The 18843-nt window shown below is 42.8% G+C and overlaps 1 protein-coding gene across 2 annotated transcripts in view; it reads right to left on the bottom strand.

Moving 5' to 3' along the window:
- Positions 1–18843, bottom strand: part of dync1h1 (dynein, cytoplasmic 1, heavy chain 1) — a 62351-nt gene that overhangs the window by 14517 nt on the left and 28991 nt on the right. Inside the window, exons 36-62 of one of the 2 annotated variants that reach the window (XM_060933885.1) lie at positions 17852–18082; positions 17527–17667; positions 16711–16944; positions 16054–16260; positions 15841–15962; positions 15534–15699; positions 15269–15432; positions 13576–13705; positions 13334–13467; positions 12406–12520; positions 12146–12307; positions 11808–12022; positions 11404–11608; positions 11117–11290; positions 10665–10784; positions 10452–10572; positions 9370–9565; positions 8881–8998; positions 4908–5123; positions 4571–4783; positions 4313–4440; positions 4074–4227; positions 1693–1839; positions 1430–1580; positions 752–1005; positions 312–446; positions 108–202 (exon numbers count right to left, since the gene is read on the bottom strand). In XM_060933885.1, the coding sequence (XP_060789868.1) occupies positions 108–202; positions 312–446; positions 752–1005; positions 1430–1580; positions 1693–1839; positions 4074–4227; positions 4313–4440; positions 4571–4783; positions 4908–5123; positions 8881–8998; positions 9370–9565; positions 10452–10572; positions 10665–10784; positions 11117–11290; positions 11404–11608; positions 11808–12022; positions 12146–12307; positions 12406–12520; positions 13334–13467; positions 13576–13705; positions 15269–15432; positions 15534–15699; positions 15841–15962; positions 16054–16260; positions 16711–16944; positions 17527–17667; positions 17852–18082 (4448 nt within the window). Of the gene's footprint in view, positions 1–107; positions 203–311; positions 447–751; positions 1006–1429; positions 1581–1692; positions 1840–4073; positions 4228–4312; positions 4441–4570; positions 4784–4907; positions 5124–8880; positions 8999–9369; positions 9566–9898; positions 10095–10451; positions 10573–10664; positions 10785–11116; positions 11291–11403; positions 11609–11807; positions 12023–12145; positions 12308–12405; positions 12521–13333; positions 13468–13575; positions 13706–15268; positions 15433–15533; positions 15700–15840; positions 15963–16053; positions 16261–16710; positions 16945–17526; positions 17668–17851; positions 18083–18843 lie in introns of both variants that reach the window. The other variant, XM_060933886.1, reaches the window with a different exon arrangement.

Below are 18843 nucleotides of genomic sequence, written 5' to 3'. Positions count from 1 at the left end.
GAGTGTTACTTTATGTTACCCTTATAGCAACAGACAGGCATCCAAGTGACATTTGAATATAAATCAAATCACAAACAAAAGCATCATATGTCCAATACGTTGGTTACCTGGTTATGCCCTTCAGGTTGATCCTGGCCAGCAGCATGGCAAAAGTGATGTGGTCCTGATGGAGCATGCCTCGAGCCACTCTGTTAAAAGCAACCTGAGAAAAAGCAGATACTACTAGCTCACATATTGCATTGAGAATAAAATGCAAATTGTAGACCAATGCTCCCAATTACTAGGCTAAGTATCATAACGAAGTGTTTTACCTGGAACAAGTCCTTGGTGATGAGGGACAGACGCTGCATGTGATCACTCACACTCTTCAAGTTAGCATTCTCATACAGCACAGTGTGGTAGATGTCCAGGAAGAAGTGGAGGGAGTACTGATAAAGGAAGTGCATCTGCAAAAGGGAAAAGAAGTTTACATCTTTAATTTCTCATGACTATTTAAGCCAAAAGTGACCTTGACTATTAGTCAGGCTGTGAGTATACTGATCACCCACAAACATGTCTGGACCACCCCGATCACTAAAGTCTCCTTTCATATCCTTGAAACATTTATGATCAACAGCATTCCGCTGAAGCTACCGGAAATCTTTCAACAATAAACAATTTATACTACAGGACTTCAATCTAAAGTAGCACTGTCCTCTCTTGTTTGGATTCTGCACTACACAAACTAGTCAGTGGAGATCTGCAGTCAGACCTGGTTGAGAGCCTCCATGGTGAAGTAGATGCTGCTGCAAGCAGAGGACAGCGACAGATACTGCTGCGACACAGTTTCCACTTCCTGCATGATTATGTCAGTCTCTTCGACTTTCCTGGTCACCTCTGCTGCCTCCTTCTTCAGGTTCTCCAGTGTAGTGATGATCGTGTCATCGTCCAATATTCGACCCTTGACCTCGTTTAATGCCTGCAAGAGCGACTTCTCCAACTGACGCAAACGCAGCTGGAACTCGCCTGAAAATGACCAGATTCAAATGCCGAAATTCTCTTACAAAATGTCTGGAAATTCACTCCCCAGTTAGAACGCTGCTCTTAAGAGTACAACCATATACAAAAAATACAATTTTAAAAACAAAAACGTTCATAAAAGATTTGCAGGTGGTGCAGAAAGAAGGAGGAGGGGGGAAGTGCCAAATACTTTTAATATTTGCATTCACATTGTTTATTAGGGATCTCAAAAAAAAAAAAGTGCTGGAACCTTATTTTTGTTCAGCTGACTTGGGCAAGTACGACCAACATTAAAATCAATTTAAAAAAAAAAGGTCACAGCAACATAATCTTCAGATTTGTAGATGTCCAAATGCATAAAGGGTTCTTTACATCCTTAATTAACGACAGAATTGAGAGATTCCAAGGTCTCCCTGGTCATATTTCTTACCTTGCAGTTTGAGAAGGTCAGAGCGCTTCTCATCCACATCTGGTCGCTCAGCCTTCAGCACCTCATTGAGGCACTGACTTTGCAGACTGCTTCTGGTCACCGTGAAGTTTACAAATGTAACACGTGAGCAAAGATCTGGTGGGAACTCCACCTGTTAGAAACATGATTATTTGAAATCATTATACAAGCTGTACACAAAAGTTGCTGCACATACAGTAACGTGCGCCATGGAGATAAAGTGAAGGAGGGGAGGGTGCACTTGCCGTTGGATCTCGGGTGGAAAGGAAGATGACAAAGGAAGGAGACAAGTCAATATCCTGGTCTCCTAGGGTGATGAGGACTCTTCCACCAGTTCTGCGAACCTCTCTGTTGAGCACAGGGTTGAGGATGGGGTCGTAGCTCTCCACATCCTGACAGGTACGGAGAAGCCATTAAGATCATTCAACAGTTTGACAACAGCTGGAAGGCATCATATATCCAGGAATTGTATGGAACACCAATTTTAATGAAGCTGAACCGATAACCGATCCATAAGAAACGTATACAATAGTTAAAGTGTACAGTGGATTCAGAAAGTATTCAGAACCCTTTACTTGTTGCACAACACTTTGTTGAATGGATATAAAAATCAACATTAACACCGTAAGCTACACTTAATCACCTATAATGAAGTGAAATGTTTTTCCAAGACCCACAGACACTTTGCTACTGCAATCCAATTTGTGGTCAGGTACATCCCATTGTCTAATAAATAAGGATCTAAAACAATTTAAGGCTTTGAGGTGTTCCCAGAACCACAGCGGCATCAATCGTTTTGAAATGGTTGAAGCAGATCGAGTCTTCCTGCAGTTGGCTGTCCAACAAAATGGGGACTCTGGGGAAAGAAGGGCCTTGGTCAGGGAAGTAAGCAACAGCAGCCACTCAAAGAGCTCCAAAAGTCAAGTGCAGAAATGGGAGATCCTGTTGGATGGACGACTATCTCTGCAGCCTTCATGGCAGAGTGGCAAGACATAGATCCACTGCTGAGTAAAATGCTTGGAATTTGCCAAATATGTAGACAAGTTCTCTGGTCTGAGGAGACGAAAATTTAACTCTTTAGGCAGAACAGCAAGCACTATGTCTGGCAAAAAGAGGCATGGCACATCACTTGGCTAATGATGGTGAAACCTGGTGGTGGCAGCAGCATCACGTTATAGGGTGCTTCTCAGTAGCAGGGACAGGTAACAACAAATGGACATGGCTAAATACAAGAACATCCCTGAACAAAACCTCTTTCAGAGCACACAGGAGTGTAGTTGTTCATGTTGATGCCTTGGCAATGTACATCTGTGGAATTTTTTTTTTTTTTTTGGGGGGGGGGGGGGGGGGGACTTCTGAAGGAGCACTGAAGGGAGGCGTGCATGTGTTTGGCTGTTGAGTTCAAATACCAACAACCTTTCTCCAGAAATCGATGACCCCTCCTTTGTGTGTAGATTGAGGAGTGAAAATGACAATTATACCCATTCAAAATCAAATCCACACCACAAAAATGTGCAAGTGAAGAGGTCTGAATACTTTCTGAATCCACTGTTAAATGTTAACTTTAGGCAAAATTACAATTTCAAGCAACAAGATGGGTTTAAGTGGGACTGTCGAGTACCAGGAGTCCAACAGACAGGTGTGAGCTAGAAAGTGCCAAGAAATGTACGAATGCAACAGTCAGCGCGTTTACATGCACATAGAGAAAATCGAATTTCTGCCGTAGCTCGACTGAAATCGAAGTCCTAAATGCCATGGAAACACCTTAGCTCGGCTGAAATCGAACCGAACTTGATTTCTCGTAATCGAGCTACGCGACCTAGATTATGCGATTTTTGCTGAGCTACTTAGTGCATGTAAACCCTATCGAGCTACGCAGTCGAGCTACTTACTTCAGCACTGCCCCTTCCGGAAGTGACGAGTGACGAGACCACAAGCGGGAAACACAACAGCCTCGGTCGGCATGACAACAGTAGTAGTAGCAAGCAGCGAGCAGCGTCCATCTTCTGTCTCTCGATGTTGCGGTCCTCGTCGTCGTTCTTCTTGTGAACACGGAACTGATAACTTCGTTTATACTCTTGAATAGCTCTTCATGACGACAACCGGAAGTGTACCAACACAATGGGGCATGTAGCGCCACCTGTGGCTCGGGTGCACAATGTACCTCACACAATAGCTCGATTTCCTTGTGTGCATGTAGGATTGGATTTCTCTGGCACCCCTGCTGGGACCCTTAGCTCGATTACCGACAGTAGCTCGATTTGGATGTGCATGTAAACGCACTGACTGTGCAAGTGAAAGACCCTCTATTGCCTGCCCCCATACTCAATCTCCTTAGACCACTACCCAAGTACATTTAAAATCCGTTGGACCGTATTTTAATTAAATTGCTTCGATTATCCCAGTATGCAAATAAATTATTGTACCTGGAAAGGTGCCATACATCACATTATTATTAATACTAAACACACCCAGAATGGTGGTGGTGATGGCAGGGGAAACCCAACCTCATACTGTACACCTAGCATATATTCAATTTTCCCCAGACTAAAAGCGGTCAATGTCTGTCTGCTTGGTTCAAAACATAAGAGAATGTGTGCTGTAGGCATTTTAACAAGAAACATACCTGCACAAGTAGAGGGTTACCAAATCTCAGCGCGCTCTCCAAGTTCTTCCTGAAGGCATCATCCAAGAAGCTTGTGCGTGTAATCTTGCGGTCCTTGTACTCATTCATTATGAACTCCGTGGCCTGTCCGGATGGATCGATGATCAATGGATATCTAGAAGAGACAGGGTAAATATATTCAAGTGCTCCTTCGTTGCCTCTAGATAGTAAGCACATGGGCTGAATTCCCTGCCACTTGCCTGTTGAACCTCTTGAGCATGATGGCATTTTCAGTGCAGAGATCATCAGCAGGCAGAGAGTTGGCCTGCCAGCGCAGCCTCTCATCAGCATTTGACAAATATTCTGTCCTGGCTATGTCTGTGCGGAACTGGCATTCATGAAAACATTAAAACGTGTCAGCATTAAAGGGTACAATCCAACCCAAAGTCATTGGGTACAATAAATAGATTTAAACAAAATGCCAAGAGAAAGCTCATCTCAAACTGAGGGCCAAGTACCTGAACGTTAGCCTGTTGGAGGTGGTGAGACCAAGTGGTGAACAGGTTCTGCCTCATCTGCTGGTCAAAGTAGCCAGCATAGGCAATGAAGGCAGCGGAGAGCAGACAGTCACCAGCAATGGTGGACATCTGGTTCTTGAAAGTCTCACTAGTCTTCTCCCAGCGCTCTCGCTCAGCAGACAAGCTCTTCAATAGCGCCGTGCTACGATTCACCTGCATTTACCAACAAAGTTTAAGGGCCAGAATGATTAATGGTGTTGCACTCCTGACATTTTTTAAAATGTCTATTTACAAAAGGAGCAACTGACAATAAAATAAAGTAAATGAAGTGCCTCACCTTGGCCTCCACTGCTGCCAGATCAGCTTTGATGGCCTGAGCCTCAGAGATGAGCACAGCGTACTCCTCCTTATAACGGGCAATGCTGGCCTCTAGGTCCCGGATCATCTGCTCTACTTCTTCTGCTTTGGTCTTGTTGTCCTTGGCATCATCTTCAAGTTTCTGCAGTTCATTCCTTAGAGGCTCCACACGTTTCAACATGTCTGCATAATTCAACTACACATAGGCAAGCAGAGCTTCTTAACACCACTGGAAGAGTTTTACAACTATCTAAAATTATTCATTTATATCACTCAGATAGCAACCCGAAGGCCAGATGTGCCCCTTGTAAATTAAAAAAACAAACAAACAAAAAAAAAACCCAACCACGGTCATTAATTTAACCAAATTCTAAATGACTTTGTATCCGGTCAAATTAAAGTATAGGTACATTTTCTACAGGAGAAAATATTGTTTTTAATAAAACAATTCAAAGTAGCTAATTAAAAAGAACAAGATTATGATTTCACAGCTGTGAAATAGCAACACATGGCCACAAAGTTGTGTAGACAGCATATAATTAAAAATAATTTAATATAAAAAAAAAAAAAAAAACCCACACACCATGGCCTGACAAGTCACTTGCTTAAAGGTCATAGGCAACGGTTTTAATTTTATGCACATTTGAAACGTTATACATGTTTAAAAAAAACAAAACAAAAAACAAAAAACTAATTTTCTTCTGGTCCCAAGAAGTATTGTTAATAAGTAATAATTAAAATAAGTTAACGCGGACCGTGGCGAATTTCTGTTTGGCTATTTTCGTGACCACTTGGCGCGTGACGTCATTTAAGACAAACAAACCGCTTGAGTTGAGTCCACTTCCGTTTACTTACATTGCCGTTCGGCTTGAGTGCAGATGTGCATTCGGGAATTTCCAAAGAAAAACCCCATGCCTTATTGCTGTGCAGTGAACTCTAACAACGGGACCGGTTCAGGAAGAAGTTTTTACCTTTTTCCGAGAGAGGAGAAGAAGCAGAGAGAGTGGGTTGGCTTTTTCCGAAAGAGGTGGAGCGAGTGGATTGGCTTTTTCTGAAAAAGATGACGACGTGGAGAGAGTGGATTGTGCGTGTGAAGCCAGAGGGTTGGGGTTTTTTTTTTCCGGAAGAGAAGAGGCGGAGAGAGTGGATTGTGCGCGTGAAACAAAATCAAGCAATCAAAGAAGAAACGGAGCAGCAACGCTCAAGCAAAAAGGAGAAGATTGGAGGGAAACATTTTTACTTTTGCTTGCAATTGACAAGTCAAGAATCCTGAGGGATCCTGTACAGTCATTGTGGAAATGAGACAAAGGGATATTTCCTCGCTTAGAGTCGGCTATAAATAGTATAATGCCGCAGATGGCAGGCTAATGTGGCCTACCGGCACACTGTCCAGTAATCGTTCCCTATATCCACTAGGGAGGGCGGTTTAATTATTCTTCAAAAGGGCTCTTATTTAGCATTACAACGAAAGTAAGAATTTATCATAACTACTAGGATAAATCGTTTGGGTGCGAGTCTTGTTGAGGTCCAGGGTTACCGTGATCAGAGTCGGCCGAGTCGCTGTCCGATTCCGAGGCCGCATGGTCAAACCAGTGAGCCACGTTCACCGATTGCTTCGCAACGGCCATAGGTTCATACATGTATGGTTTCACGTCTCGATATTTAATTTGGAGAGTTCCTACTTCAAAATCGCCATCAGACATTTTACACAACCTCTCAAGACCAAAGTCCGTACATGTGTGCTCGGTTCACAAGTAAACACAGAACCGCTCCCAGTCTGTTTGGCTTAAATGACGTCACGACGACGGTCCCCTGGCGGTGAAAGTGCGCATAAGTGAGATGTAAACAAACCTTCGGAAATTGGGCAAAAGAGTACATTTTAACCGTTTTATTCAATTTAAGGGTGCAAATTAGACACTAGGAAGATTGAATTCGCTTTTTGGGTCGTTCTTCTAGACAATAAAAGTTGATATTCTACGTTTCATCTCCGACCGTTGCCTATGACCTTTAACTCCCAGTAGTAGGTTTTCACCTGCATAAGGTGCTGCTTTGTACCACAATAAGGATAACATGCGCCAATGTGTTATGCTTACTGTCGACTTGAATAAGAACACCTGTGCATCTGCTCATTTAAACAGGTATCAAATCAGCCAATCATGTGGCGGCAGCACAAGGCATAAAAATCATACAGATACAGGTTAAGAGCTTCAGTTACTGTTCACAAACTTCCATCATAGCATGATTTTTGGTGCCACTTGGGCTAGTTTGAATATTTCAGAAACTTTGTGACCTCCTGAAATTTTCTCCCTCACACAAATCTCTAGAGTTTACACAGAATGATGAAAAAACAAACAAAAAAAAAACCCCCCACAAACGTGAGCAGATGGTCTGCAGACCAACACTGATGAGAAAGATCAGAGAATGACTAGACTGGTCTGAATTCACAGGAAGTCCAGTAACTCAAATGAGCACTTTTTATGACCATGGTGTGTGTGTCTCCCCCCCAGAATCACCCGGTCTGTACCCATGACAGCCTCAGATTCTTGTCCTTGGCTGACAGGAGTGGAACCTGATGTGTTCTGCTGTTGTAGCTCATTCACCTGAAGGTTTGATGTACTGTGCATACAGAGATTTTTTTTTCCTGCTCACCACAGATGTCAAGAGTGCAGATTTGAGTTACTATATATTGTCAGTTCAGACCAGTCTGGTCATTCTCCTCTGATCCCTCTCAAGGTGTTTCAGTCTGCAGATCCTCTGCCCACAGGACATTTGTTTTTCCACACCATTCTGTGTAAACCCTAGAGACTGTTGTGTGTGAAATTCCCAGAACCGCAACAGTTTCTGAAATACTCAAACTAGCCCATCTGGCACCAACAACTATGCCACGATTAAAGGTCTCACAGAGAACAGCTTTTCCAATTCTGATGTTTGATGAAAATTAACTGAAGCTCTTAACCTGTAGCTGAAGGATGATGACAACAACGACAGGTGTTCCTATGAAGGAAGGCAATAAGTGGGCTTAAATTAAAAAAAAAAAAAAAAAAAAAAAAAAATGATCAGTTACACTCCGTTCACACTGCAAGGCTTAATGCTCAATTCCGATTTTTTTGTGAAATCCGATTTTTTTGTGAGGTCGTTCACATTAACAAATATATGCGACTTGTATGTGATCCTCAGTATGAACGAAAAGCGACCCAAGAGTGTTCCGCATGCGCATTGCAGGATACGACGACGTCACACGCAGTGAGCATGGCCAGTGTTTACGGAAGTAACCTAAAGTTTCCTGTGTATGACAGTAGCCAGCATGGAGTACCTGGCGATGATGCAGTTGTTGTTGCGACGGAGCCAGAACATGCACAATAGCCTGATGTTAAGAAGGAGGTTGAGAAGGAAGAGGGCAAGGGTTTTGGCTCAGGCGTTCTGCGGGGTAGTGACTGCAACCTCCGTTCAAAGGAACGTGTGGGTGCGGAGTCGCATTGATGTCATGCGCCATGTTGTTGTAACTTTTTTTGAGAGACCTGCCGCCTACTTCAGCGCAGAATAGTGACGTTTGTGGCTTGTTGATGACGTGCAAGTCGGATGAATGCGACCTGGCGGTTCAGACTGAAGTCACATATGAAAAGATCGGATAGGAATTGGAATTAGGACCACATATCCAAACGGCCTGGGTCGGATTTGAAAAAAAAAATCGGATCTGTGTCGTTCATATTGTCAATAAAAGATCGGATACAGGTCACATATGGGCGAAAAAATCGGATTTGAGTCACTTCAGCCTGCAGTGTGAACGTAGTGTTAGTTACACCCTTCTGTTCCATGTTTTAAAAAAAAAAAAAAAACCCTAATTTTTTGAAAAACTAGAATTGCTTTAAATGTTTCTTCCAAGTGCTATAGCCCGTTATGTTCATTAACAAACGCTTGTAGATATCAGTTCAACAAAACCGGCTTGTACTGACCTGAGCAATGGCCCATTTGACCATAGGCCCACATGCCAGTGAGGCCCTGTTGACCTGCTCGTAGTTGTAACTCGGGTTGGACATGTAGTTCTTTTTCATCTTCTCACGGATAGCATCACTGTGTCCCAAAACACAAGTCAAAAGTCAGGCTTCAATTTTGCCTGAATTACTGGCAAACCAAAAGGGTGGGATATTAAGGGATGTAAGTGGGGAAGGAATGATGATTTTACAGGGACTTATAAGCTACATTACCACCATCTGATGTTCGTAAACTCTTTATATCTGCTTGGTCTATGTAATTACAGTATTAAGTATTTGCTTGACCATTCTATGGGCTCTTAAACATTAATTTATCAAACCTGTCTCACCAAATGTGCTAGCTTTAATTGATTATTTAGCACACAAGTTAAATTGTTGATCTTTTAAAGATGAGTCCAGAGACCAATAGATCTTTTTCAAAGCAAAGTTACATATGAATGGAAACAATACCTCATGTCCTCAGAGACAAAGTTGACTATGCTTGAGATGAAATTGTCTCTGATAATAACTTGTCTGATCTTTTTCCAGTCATTAGTCTCCTCCCCCAGCAGGAGGCAGATAGACTCTAGTGCCAGTTTAACAGCAGCAGGTGGGTTGGCCATGGCACGGACTTCAACAAGATGCTGCTTCTTTATAGAGCTGACAGCTGGGGAGGTAAGGGGGGGTGGAATGGGGGAAGGACAAGAAGGGAGAGGGGGGATGGAGAAAGGGCGGGCAGGTTTTAAAACCATGCAGGACTGATGGAGCGGGGGGGTGGCAGGAGCCAAACAGCCGTAGTGCAAGAGAAAGTGGACTGCATTTGTTTAAGCATGGACTAAGAGCTGAGAGATATCAAGGCCAATCCAAAACCTCTAAACCCAATTTGGACCATGTAGGGCCCTTCATGTAAACTGATGTTAGATACGTGCACAAATGCAACAAGCACCTCTCTCTCATACACAGGCCAACTGTGGCTCCATGCCACACACACTACAGTCACCTGATCTCTTCAGCAGAAAAGTTAACGATAGTGGGGATGAAGTTCTCGCGCATTATGATGGAGCGGATCTGCTTCCAATCAGTGGTGCTCTCGCCCAGCAGCAGGCAGATGGACTCCAAAGCCAGTTTGACCGCTGCCGGCGGGTTGGCCATGGACCTCACCTCCACCAAATGCTGCTTCTTAATGGATTTAACAGCTAAAAACCAACCAGGCAAGGAAGGGGAATATTGGAGCGACAGGGTGCAGAGAAATAAAGAAAGGGTGAAAAGAAGAAGAAGACCACAGGTGTTAGCATAGACCGAGGATATTAAGAACAAATTTGCAAAGAGTAGGAGAGGACCGTGATGAAAACAGGAAAAAATTTTTTTTTTGAAAGTGCTGTAACAAGACAGAGTTCCACAGCATTTACAGAAGGCAGAAGATTATGACTGCAGAGCATAGAAATTTTATTTCACTTAGTCTTCGATCAGTGTCGAATTCTTGTAGATTGAAGATAAATAACGTTTAAAAAACTCAGACTTCAATTAAGCAGAAAGTAAAAGGCTAACCATACCATTCTGAGCCTCAATGACAGCAGGCTCCACCTGGTCCAAGTCTTGCTTCACTCTTAACTGTTTGTCCTTGATAACTTCCTGTTGCTTGTAGACTGCTTCTTGGATCTCCTGACTCATAACCTGCCAAAGAAAATGCCCACTTGTGTTACAGCACCATACCAAAGACAACCAAAAACTGCCAGACTGCTGTCAAGTAAGGAGTCTCATCTTGCCTTCTTCTTTTCAGCCTCTTGCTGGTCTTTGACCATCTTCTTTAGCTTGTCATTGGCAGCAGCATTCTTTACCTCCAGCTCCTGGCTCTTAATCCTCAGATCCCGGCGCAGTTCCTCAACCTGGCAAAATGGCCCCAATATTAATCATACATCAGTGTTTCAAAACTATTAGCTGGTCAGCTTTTAAAAAGAGCTGAGAATAATGAAGGTTCTAGCTTGTGAAGATAAAACAATTAGAACTGACATGCAGCAGCAGAACAAAAGTTTGCAGCTGTGACCACCTGCAAAACTAATATGGTAGGAGTCGATGACCGTGTCAAAGTTAAAAAAAAAAAAAAAAAAAAAAAAAAACTTACAGTTCAGTTGATTAGCCTAATATTAGTTGGCAGACATACATCAGAAAATCAGCCACTGGAAAATTCCTAATTTTTAGTACATGAATGCTGGGTTACCTGATCCACAGTCTCTTTGATTTTGCGCAGACCAACGTTAAGATGCATTTGCTGCTCTTCAAGCTCACTGCGTTTCTCATTGAACAGGTTGGCATAGTGGTTGATAAAGTCCAGGTAGTGACGTGGAGTGATTGCCATGGTGCGGCCACCTCGCTTTGCCAGGCGATTATTAGCCTTATGACGTGGAAGGGGGGGAAGAGAGGGAGATTAAAGCTCGGATACTTAAAACCTTCACCGAAACAAAATACATGCTATGATGCACAAAGAAAAATTCCGTCAACTCAAACCTGGTGTAAGGTCTGGTGAACAAACACACAGCCATTGACAATCGCCTCACGATGGGTGGGAGGCTGGGGCAGCTTGTCATACACAATGGGCATGTAGTCTGGTACTTTGTAATTGGGCTTTTCCAGGTCCATCTTACTGGTGAACTCTTTGCCCACCTGGTACAGAGCCTCAGTAGACCAGTCACCAAACCAGTTCAGCACACACCTATACAAAAAGGAAAATCACATAATGAACAAACCAGTGCATAAAAAGTGAGGGTTATCACTTTAGTTATAATGCAAAAAATAAATTATATAAAACGGTGCAGCTGTTGAGGCCATCATTTCTTTCTCTTAATATAGAGTCCAAAAAGCAAGTCTCACTCATGTTATACATCCATGAACTGGAAGGTAAATAAAAGAACCTGTTAAATAGCGCAGGAGAGGTGGCAGCTCGGTCCTTCAAGCCCTCCGATGACGGGTTCATAGTGAACACCACATGCAGGTTCCTGATCACCTGGCTAGTGAACCACTTGTACAATTCCTCATGAGTGTCCAGCATCAGACCCTCCTTCTGGGCGCCTTCCTTACACTGGGTCATCAGTGTGGCATATTCATCACCTTCAAACAAACCAGGCACCTGCAAAAGAGCAATTATGATTAAAAAAAAAAAAAAAAAAAGTATTTAACTAAAGAACTAAAAAAGGGCAAATTAATGTCTAATCTATTTTATGTTTTTCTGTTCCCCCCCCCCGAGCCTCACTTCTCCATTGGCCAGCAGTGTGTTCATGCGCTCCAGGAAGCCCGAGTCTAGCACATTCGATTCATCCATAATAAATGCAATCTTCTCATTTTTGCATCCAGACCTACGAAGGACAGTTCGCAGGTCCTCATCAAAGTCTTCGCCTGTGTACTTCCTATGGACCTGCATAAAGTATTAAAGTTATTATTTAAAAAAGGTTGGTACAAATCTATTTAAAATTAAGTGGTTAAGACTTATTTTTGGTCTTTGCTTATGCTAACCTTGATCTGATAGACACTGAGACCATTCATCCAAGCCACAAACCGTGAAAGTGTGGTCTTTCCTGCACCACTGACACCAATCAGAAGTAGATGGCCCTGTGGCTGACGGAATATTCTGAAAAACGTGTCCAAAAAAAAAAAAAGTCAGGAATTTTTAATCAGTATGTCAGAGAACATTACAGCAGTCATTAAGAAGGCTCAGCAGCGGCTCCACTTCCTGAGAGTCCTCAGGAAACACAACCTTGACTCCAACCTGTTGCTGACCTTCTACCGCTCATCCATCGAGAGCCTACTGACATACTTATCACAGTATGGTACAGCAGCTGCACTGCTGCAGACAAGGAGAGGCTCCAGAGAGTAGTAAAGGCAGCACAGAAGATCGGCTGCCCTCTCCCCTCCCTGATGGACATTTACACCTCCCGCTGCCTTAGCAGAGCTTAGAATATTATCAAGGACAGCTCCCACCCTGGCTTTGATCTGTTTGACCTGTTGCCCTCAGGGAGGCGCTACAGGTGCATCAGGACAAAAACTAAGATTCAAAAACAGCTTCTTTCCAAAAGCCATAACTGCCCTGAACTCGAATATGCTCTGACTTTATAGCCTAAGCCCCCTGTGAAATACTTCATAATGTGAAATACTTTATTTTATAATGTGAGACTCTTCATGCAATGATTTATAATGCGCAATACCTTATAATATGACTCTGTGCAATACCTCACTCCATAATGTGGAACACAACACGTATGCCTCAGGACTGTGCACCTTACCCCCCCACCTTTTTTTTTTTCCCCTTCTCTACACACTGTTTGCACTGTTATTGGAGTTGCTTTTAATCTCATTGTACATGGGTATAGTGACAATAAAGGCATTCTATTCTATAGGACTCAATACATCTGATAAATAACTAAATAACTACCAGGAAGCTCACCTGTCAATTCTCAACACATGATCCAGAACCTCGTTGAAGAGCACCAGAGGAACATCCAACTCCTCCTCATAGAAAACCTTTAGACGGGCCTTAACATAGTCACGTAGCTCCTCCTGCTCAACTGGGATGTAGTCCTACAAAATAATTCACATATTCAACTTAACTGAATGTGAAAAAGATCAGCAGCTCAATTTCTTGGGGCTCTAGTATAATGGCTGTAGTGTGAAATTCCTCAAAATCACCTTTGAGAGCCAGTTGCTGTACAGGATGGGTCGGTTTAGGGCTTTCTCTCTATTTACATTGGGGAAGTGCTTCAGAGCCACACTGTCAATGTTCTCATCAGTCCAGCGTCTCTCCTCATCTTCCACTAGCCTGTAAACATGAAATAAGTATTCCAATGAATCTTCAAGCTTAAGAAAAAACAGGAGTCCTGTAATTTGTATGCCTGGATGTGTGTGCACTGTGGTTTTAAACTGCAGGGGTAAACAAAACACAATACTCATTCAATACCAGTTTCATATGGTGAGGTCTCAATACAATACATATGATAAAGCAAAAATAACATTGCCTAAATGCGTCAGATTTCCATTTTCAATTCATAAAAATTTTACATTACAAAAAGGTACAATAAACTTTATAGACAGCGTTCATGTGATCTGTTCAGACTCTTAGCAGCAGTCCATCAGAATGTAACAAAAATACAACATGGCTAGCTTTTCAGTGTCTAATCATGTGTTTGCAATGCTAGTGTAATAGTGCTAGGGATGGCGAAAACTAAAAAAATCTTGACCGACCACCGAGCCTCATTAGCCGGTTAAAGTTGGTTAACTGGCGCGCCTTTTGGCGGATGCCGCCTTTTTCACAGTCAAATCATACAGATCCAATTTTGTTTTGTTTTTTTTGTTTTTTTTTTTTTTTGGGGGGGGGGGGGGGGGGGGGAGTGTCTGAATAATTTCATCAGAGTAAATTCTGTATTAAAATTATTAAATGAGCAAATGCCGTTACAGTCCATGAAACAGGAAGTATGAGAAGAAAATAGTAAATCAGAAAGCTGCGCACAATGTGTTCTCATACTTCCTGTTTCATGGACTGTAACGGCATTTGCTCATTTAGTAATTTTAATACAGAATTTACTCTGATTAAATTATTCAGACACTCCAACGCCCCCCCTAAAAAAAAAAAAATTGGATCTGCACGATTCAGCCGTGAAAAAGGCGGCATATGCGCCTTTAGTTTGTGTGGAGAGATATGATCTGCAATAACATGCATTGTTGGCTACAGACCGAAACATACTTTCAGAATGCACTGGCCAAGGCAGGACTAAACTCAATGTGCCTTCTAATAATAATTTAAAAAAAAAACAGAATAGTAATTTGTAAGCTAAAAAGCCTGTGTCTACACTTTTCTTTCGCCGAGTGGCAGCGGGAGGGCGGGACATGACTGAATGGGTGTTTCTGATTTGTCAGCTGTCGTCCTCACACCGCATGGCATGCCCCAAGCGTTTACAACACAGAATTCCAGGTTCTCCGCTCCAAAACGATTGATTTTTTTTTTTTAACCGACAGCCAAAAAAAATTAACCGGTTGACGTTGATTCGGTCAACCACCGGTCAAACGGTCATCGGTTAACATCCCTAAATAGTGCACTGTACACACTTGTGAATTTGCTACATTACAATTTTCAGTTGACTTCTTATTGGCCATCAGTCCCAAAAATTATCAGGAAGTCAAAGTACTCTTTTAGACCAGACCATGATGCTCTGGGGGAATCTTTCAGATCCTGCTTGCTACTCAACACAGGCTCTATTATGATAGTATTCTAACAGCAAGTTTTAGTGACGCATGTTTTTTGGAAAAAAGTAATAAAATGATATGTAAATGAAGTGATGCATTGTATCGTGACAGCCCTAAGAACAAGGTCAATCATCTGGCCCACCTATCCTGGAAGAGGCGCAATGCCTCATGGGCCCAGACACGGATCAGTCCCTCAACAGGCAGTGTCTCAAGGGGCCGTAATGCCTCGAAGATACCCCTCACCCAGCGGGTCATCTCTCTTGGGGAATAGATATAGTGAGGTTGGGTGTCCTGTGTGAAACGCTCCTGTGGTTGTAAAAAGAAAGTAGCTTGGTGAAAATTAGGACTTGCTGAAAGTATAAATCTGAACCTACATTCAAGTCAGCTGCATGTGAACCCAGCCCAACCTGAGACATTGTGTAGAACTCCACCATGGCAGCGGTGAGAGGTTCAGCATAGGTACGGAGTGAAGGAATAAGACGGAGCATGGCCCTGTTGAAGGTGCCGTAGATCTGAGTGAGGGAGGCAGGGCCTGGATAGTCCACATACACAACTGGAACATGGCGTAGGAACCTGAAATGGAAGAAAATGGTGCAAGTAAGCCTTGAAACAAATTACTCAACTATTATACCCCCCTCCATAGTGTCTGGTTAACAAAGGTATTTTATTTATTTTTTTTTTAATTTCGCCTTAACTAAAATCGGTGAGACAAACCTATGAGAAAGAGGTTTTCTGCCAGGGTCTGTCGGAGGGTTACAGGCACCCACAAACTGGATCCTCTCCAGTTTTACCCAGGTCTGATCAGAGGTGCGATAGAAGCCACCATGTTCCACCATCTGCAAAGTACATGTGGAAAATAAGAACAAGACCTATGGTGAAGCCCAAAATACTGATGAACAAAACTGCGTGTGCAACTCAATCACATACCTGTCTAATGAAGGAGATGACTCTCTGCGTGCTGTATTTGTCCATATCAGGCAGATTGATTTCATCACAGAAGAGCACCAGCCATTTGCCCAGCTGCACCGGGGCCAACACAACACCATTGGGTGTGCGGCGATATTCACAGTAGTGATCAAAAGTCTTCAGCAGCAGTTCTGGGGTGGTGGCACTGGAGAAGTTCAAACCCACAACCTGTGGAAATTAAATTCATGAAAAAGCAGTGAGAGGTCTGAATTCCAGCACAGAGACTTACACTTGTTTTAACATCACTCTTAAATGTTTAAGTTTCAGAGTACAGTATTTCCGCTCCTCCCTAGATTCCTTTTAAATTTAGCATAAGGCTACTGTTATCAAATTATCATCTTGCTCATGTTCCCCAAACCTCTAGCCATAGCAATGACATAGAAGCGACCCAAATCAGTCCTGTTTTGCATGTGGGACCTTGTTTACATTTTATGTCATATCACAATTAACAGGATGGCACACATTTCTGCTATACAGAGAGCAATCATTTATTAAAAAAAAATAAATAAAATAATATATATATATATATATATATATATATATATATATATATATATATATAGCCATCATCAATCCATGCCAGTTTACATGTCGTCAGGATACTAAAGTAGCACCCACCTCCATGTCAGGAAGGGCACGGAGAGCACTAAACAGGGTCATGGTTTTTCCTGACCCAGGCGGGCCACACAGTACCAGAGGCTTGTGCTCAGCCAGCCAGGTATAGAGCAGAGCCTCATGCCGCACAGTGTCCAGAGTAGGTACCACCACATCAGGCGCAGCCACCTTGTGAGTTTCCACCTCAATCTGAGGCACCTTGCCTTGCCATGACTGCCATTCACCAGTGATGGACACCTGGGAGAAGAAAAAAGTTATCACAGAGAGGCAAGTCTGCTGAATTTCTAACATCACGTTCATTTCAGGTGAGAGAACAGATGACAAATTCAGGCCCAGCTATTCGGGGTTGGCTAATATCTACCAACACTAAGGATCCACACACACCCCAGCATCAGTGGACATTAATGAAAATAAAGGACTCAAATGGATAGTTTGTCATAGTGGTGTAACTATGTGCTTTTGGATGGTTGTGGTATTCTCTTAAGACAATATTAGTTGTTTGACTAAGAAACCAGACAGCATACACGCAAGAATCCATGTCATTACTTGTTTGAAAAGTTGTGCGTTTAATTTTATATTTATGACTGGTGTTCAAGGCTGTATTGGTAAAAGCTCTGCTTACCTAAAAAGCCATTGGTGTCTGATTAAATCGACCATATTAACAAACAAAAGTAAGGAGTTACCAGCCACAATGAACTGTTATACTTGGGGCCAAAAAGATTGCAAAAAAATTTTCAGGCATATTTCATTTGCATCAAGGTTATAATGCAGCTGACATAACCTTGTTAATGTGCCAGGGAGGATTCTTAATATCTTCACCTCATAATCGATGATCGGCACATTCGGTGCAGATGGAAGAGCCACAGTGGTGATGCGACGAATGTATTCTCCAAGCTCTGCCCTCATCTTCAACTTGCCATCACCAGAGAAGGACCACAGGACGGCGTAGATCAGATATTTCTATTTGGCATTAGAAAGAGGGGGAAAGAAAAAGTGTCACATGACTTCAACTTGGGCTCAGCTCCTCTCTGGTAAAGCTGGAACTCTGGCTACAATCTAGCCACTTCTGTACTGTAACCTTGATCCAGCTCATGCAATAAACAATCTCCAAATGCACTACTAAATCAGACTTGTAAATACTGACCTGTATGTACTTTTCCAGCTGGTCAACAGGCATGGGAAAGTCAGGATGGTTGTTGTTGTAGAGAGCGACATTGCGGCAGGCTTGATGCAACATGGAGAAAAGTGAGCCCAGACAGCGCAAGCGTGTAAAGTCCATTATGTGCTCCATTTTAGAGGCATGTTCAAGGGCCTTGATCACAAGCCCTGTGGAAGTGAAGTAGGGCTGAAGGATGGCTGCCACATCCCTCTGGATCTGTGGGTTTAATAAAAAGGTCAATCAGAGGCGTAAAAGTGGTCAAACTCCAATGTATACTTAATGCAAAAGAGGTGGCTCCGGCTTACAGCTGGAAAACCGAGTCCGGTAAACCATTTTCTAAAGAAATCACTAAAAGTGCCTCTGCACTTGTAAACACATTAAAGTGCGTATCACAGGTAAATTCAGGAGCAAGATCAATGTAATTCTCCCATTTTATATTAAACTTTGGTCAAATATCTGTCACATTTTGCACAATACCAGAAAAATTCAGTTGAAATCAAGCCATTTGAGGCGAATTGGTCCACCTCTGAAAAAACTCGGCATTTGGATTTCCCGGCAAACATTGATTTTCGTGACGTTGCGTGCGGGACGCCGCCCTCTGAATCCTACGTCAGCGCTGGTTTGTTTATAAGAAAACGACCTGGTGGTTTTCTGCAAATTTCTTCAACGTTATCACGTAAATTATTAAAATGGTGAACAGATGTATCGTCGGAGGGTGTAGAAACACCAATCTTGATGGGATTAGTACTCATTGTTTCCCAAAAGATCGGGCAATGAGAGAGAAATGGGAGCGCTTGGTCTACACAGGCTGTGCACAAACTGTGCAAGCTCGCGCAGCCTGCTGGCGCTTCCGCAGGTAATGTCACGAATCTGGCTCCAGACTCCCTTGGGATTTTTCCAGACGCGTTTTATTTTATTTTTTTCTGCTGTAGACAGATGGCCTTGTGCAAAATTACCCTTCTGGATGACTGTGTAAA

This window comes from Neoarius graeffei, chromosome 11 (genome assembly GCF_027579695.1).
Source record: "Neoarius graeffei isolate fNeoGra1 chromosome 11, fNeoGra1.pri, whole genome shotgun sequence".
In the NCBI taxonomy this organism is placed as follows: domain Eukaryota; kingdom Metazoa; phylum Chordata; class Actinopteri; order Siluriformes; family Ariidae; genus Neoarius; species Neoarius graeffei.
Note: the sequence above shows the minus strand (reverse complement) of the source record. Positions and strands in the feature narration are given on the sequence as shown.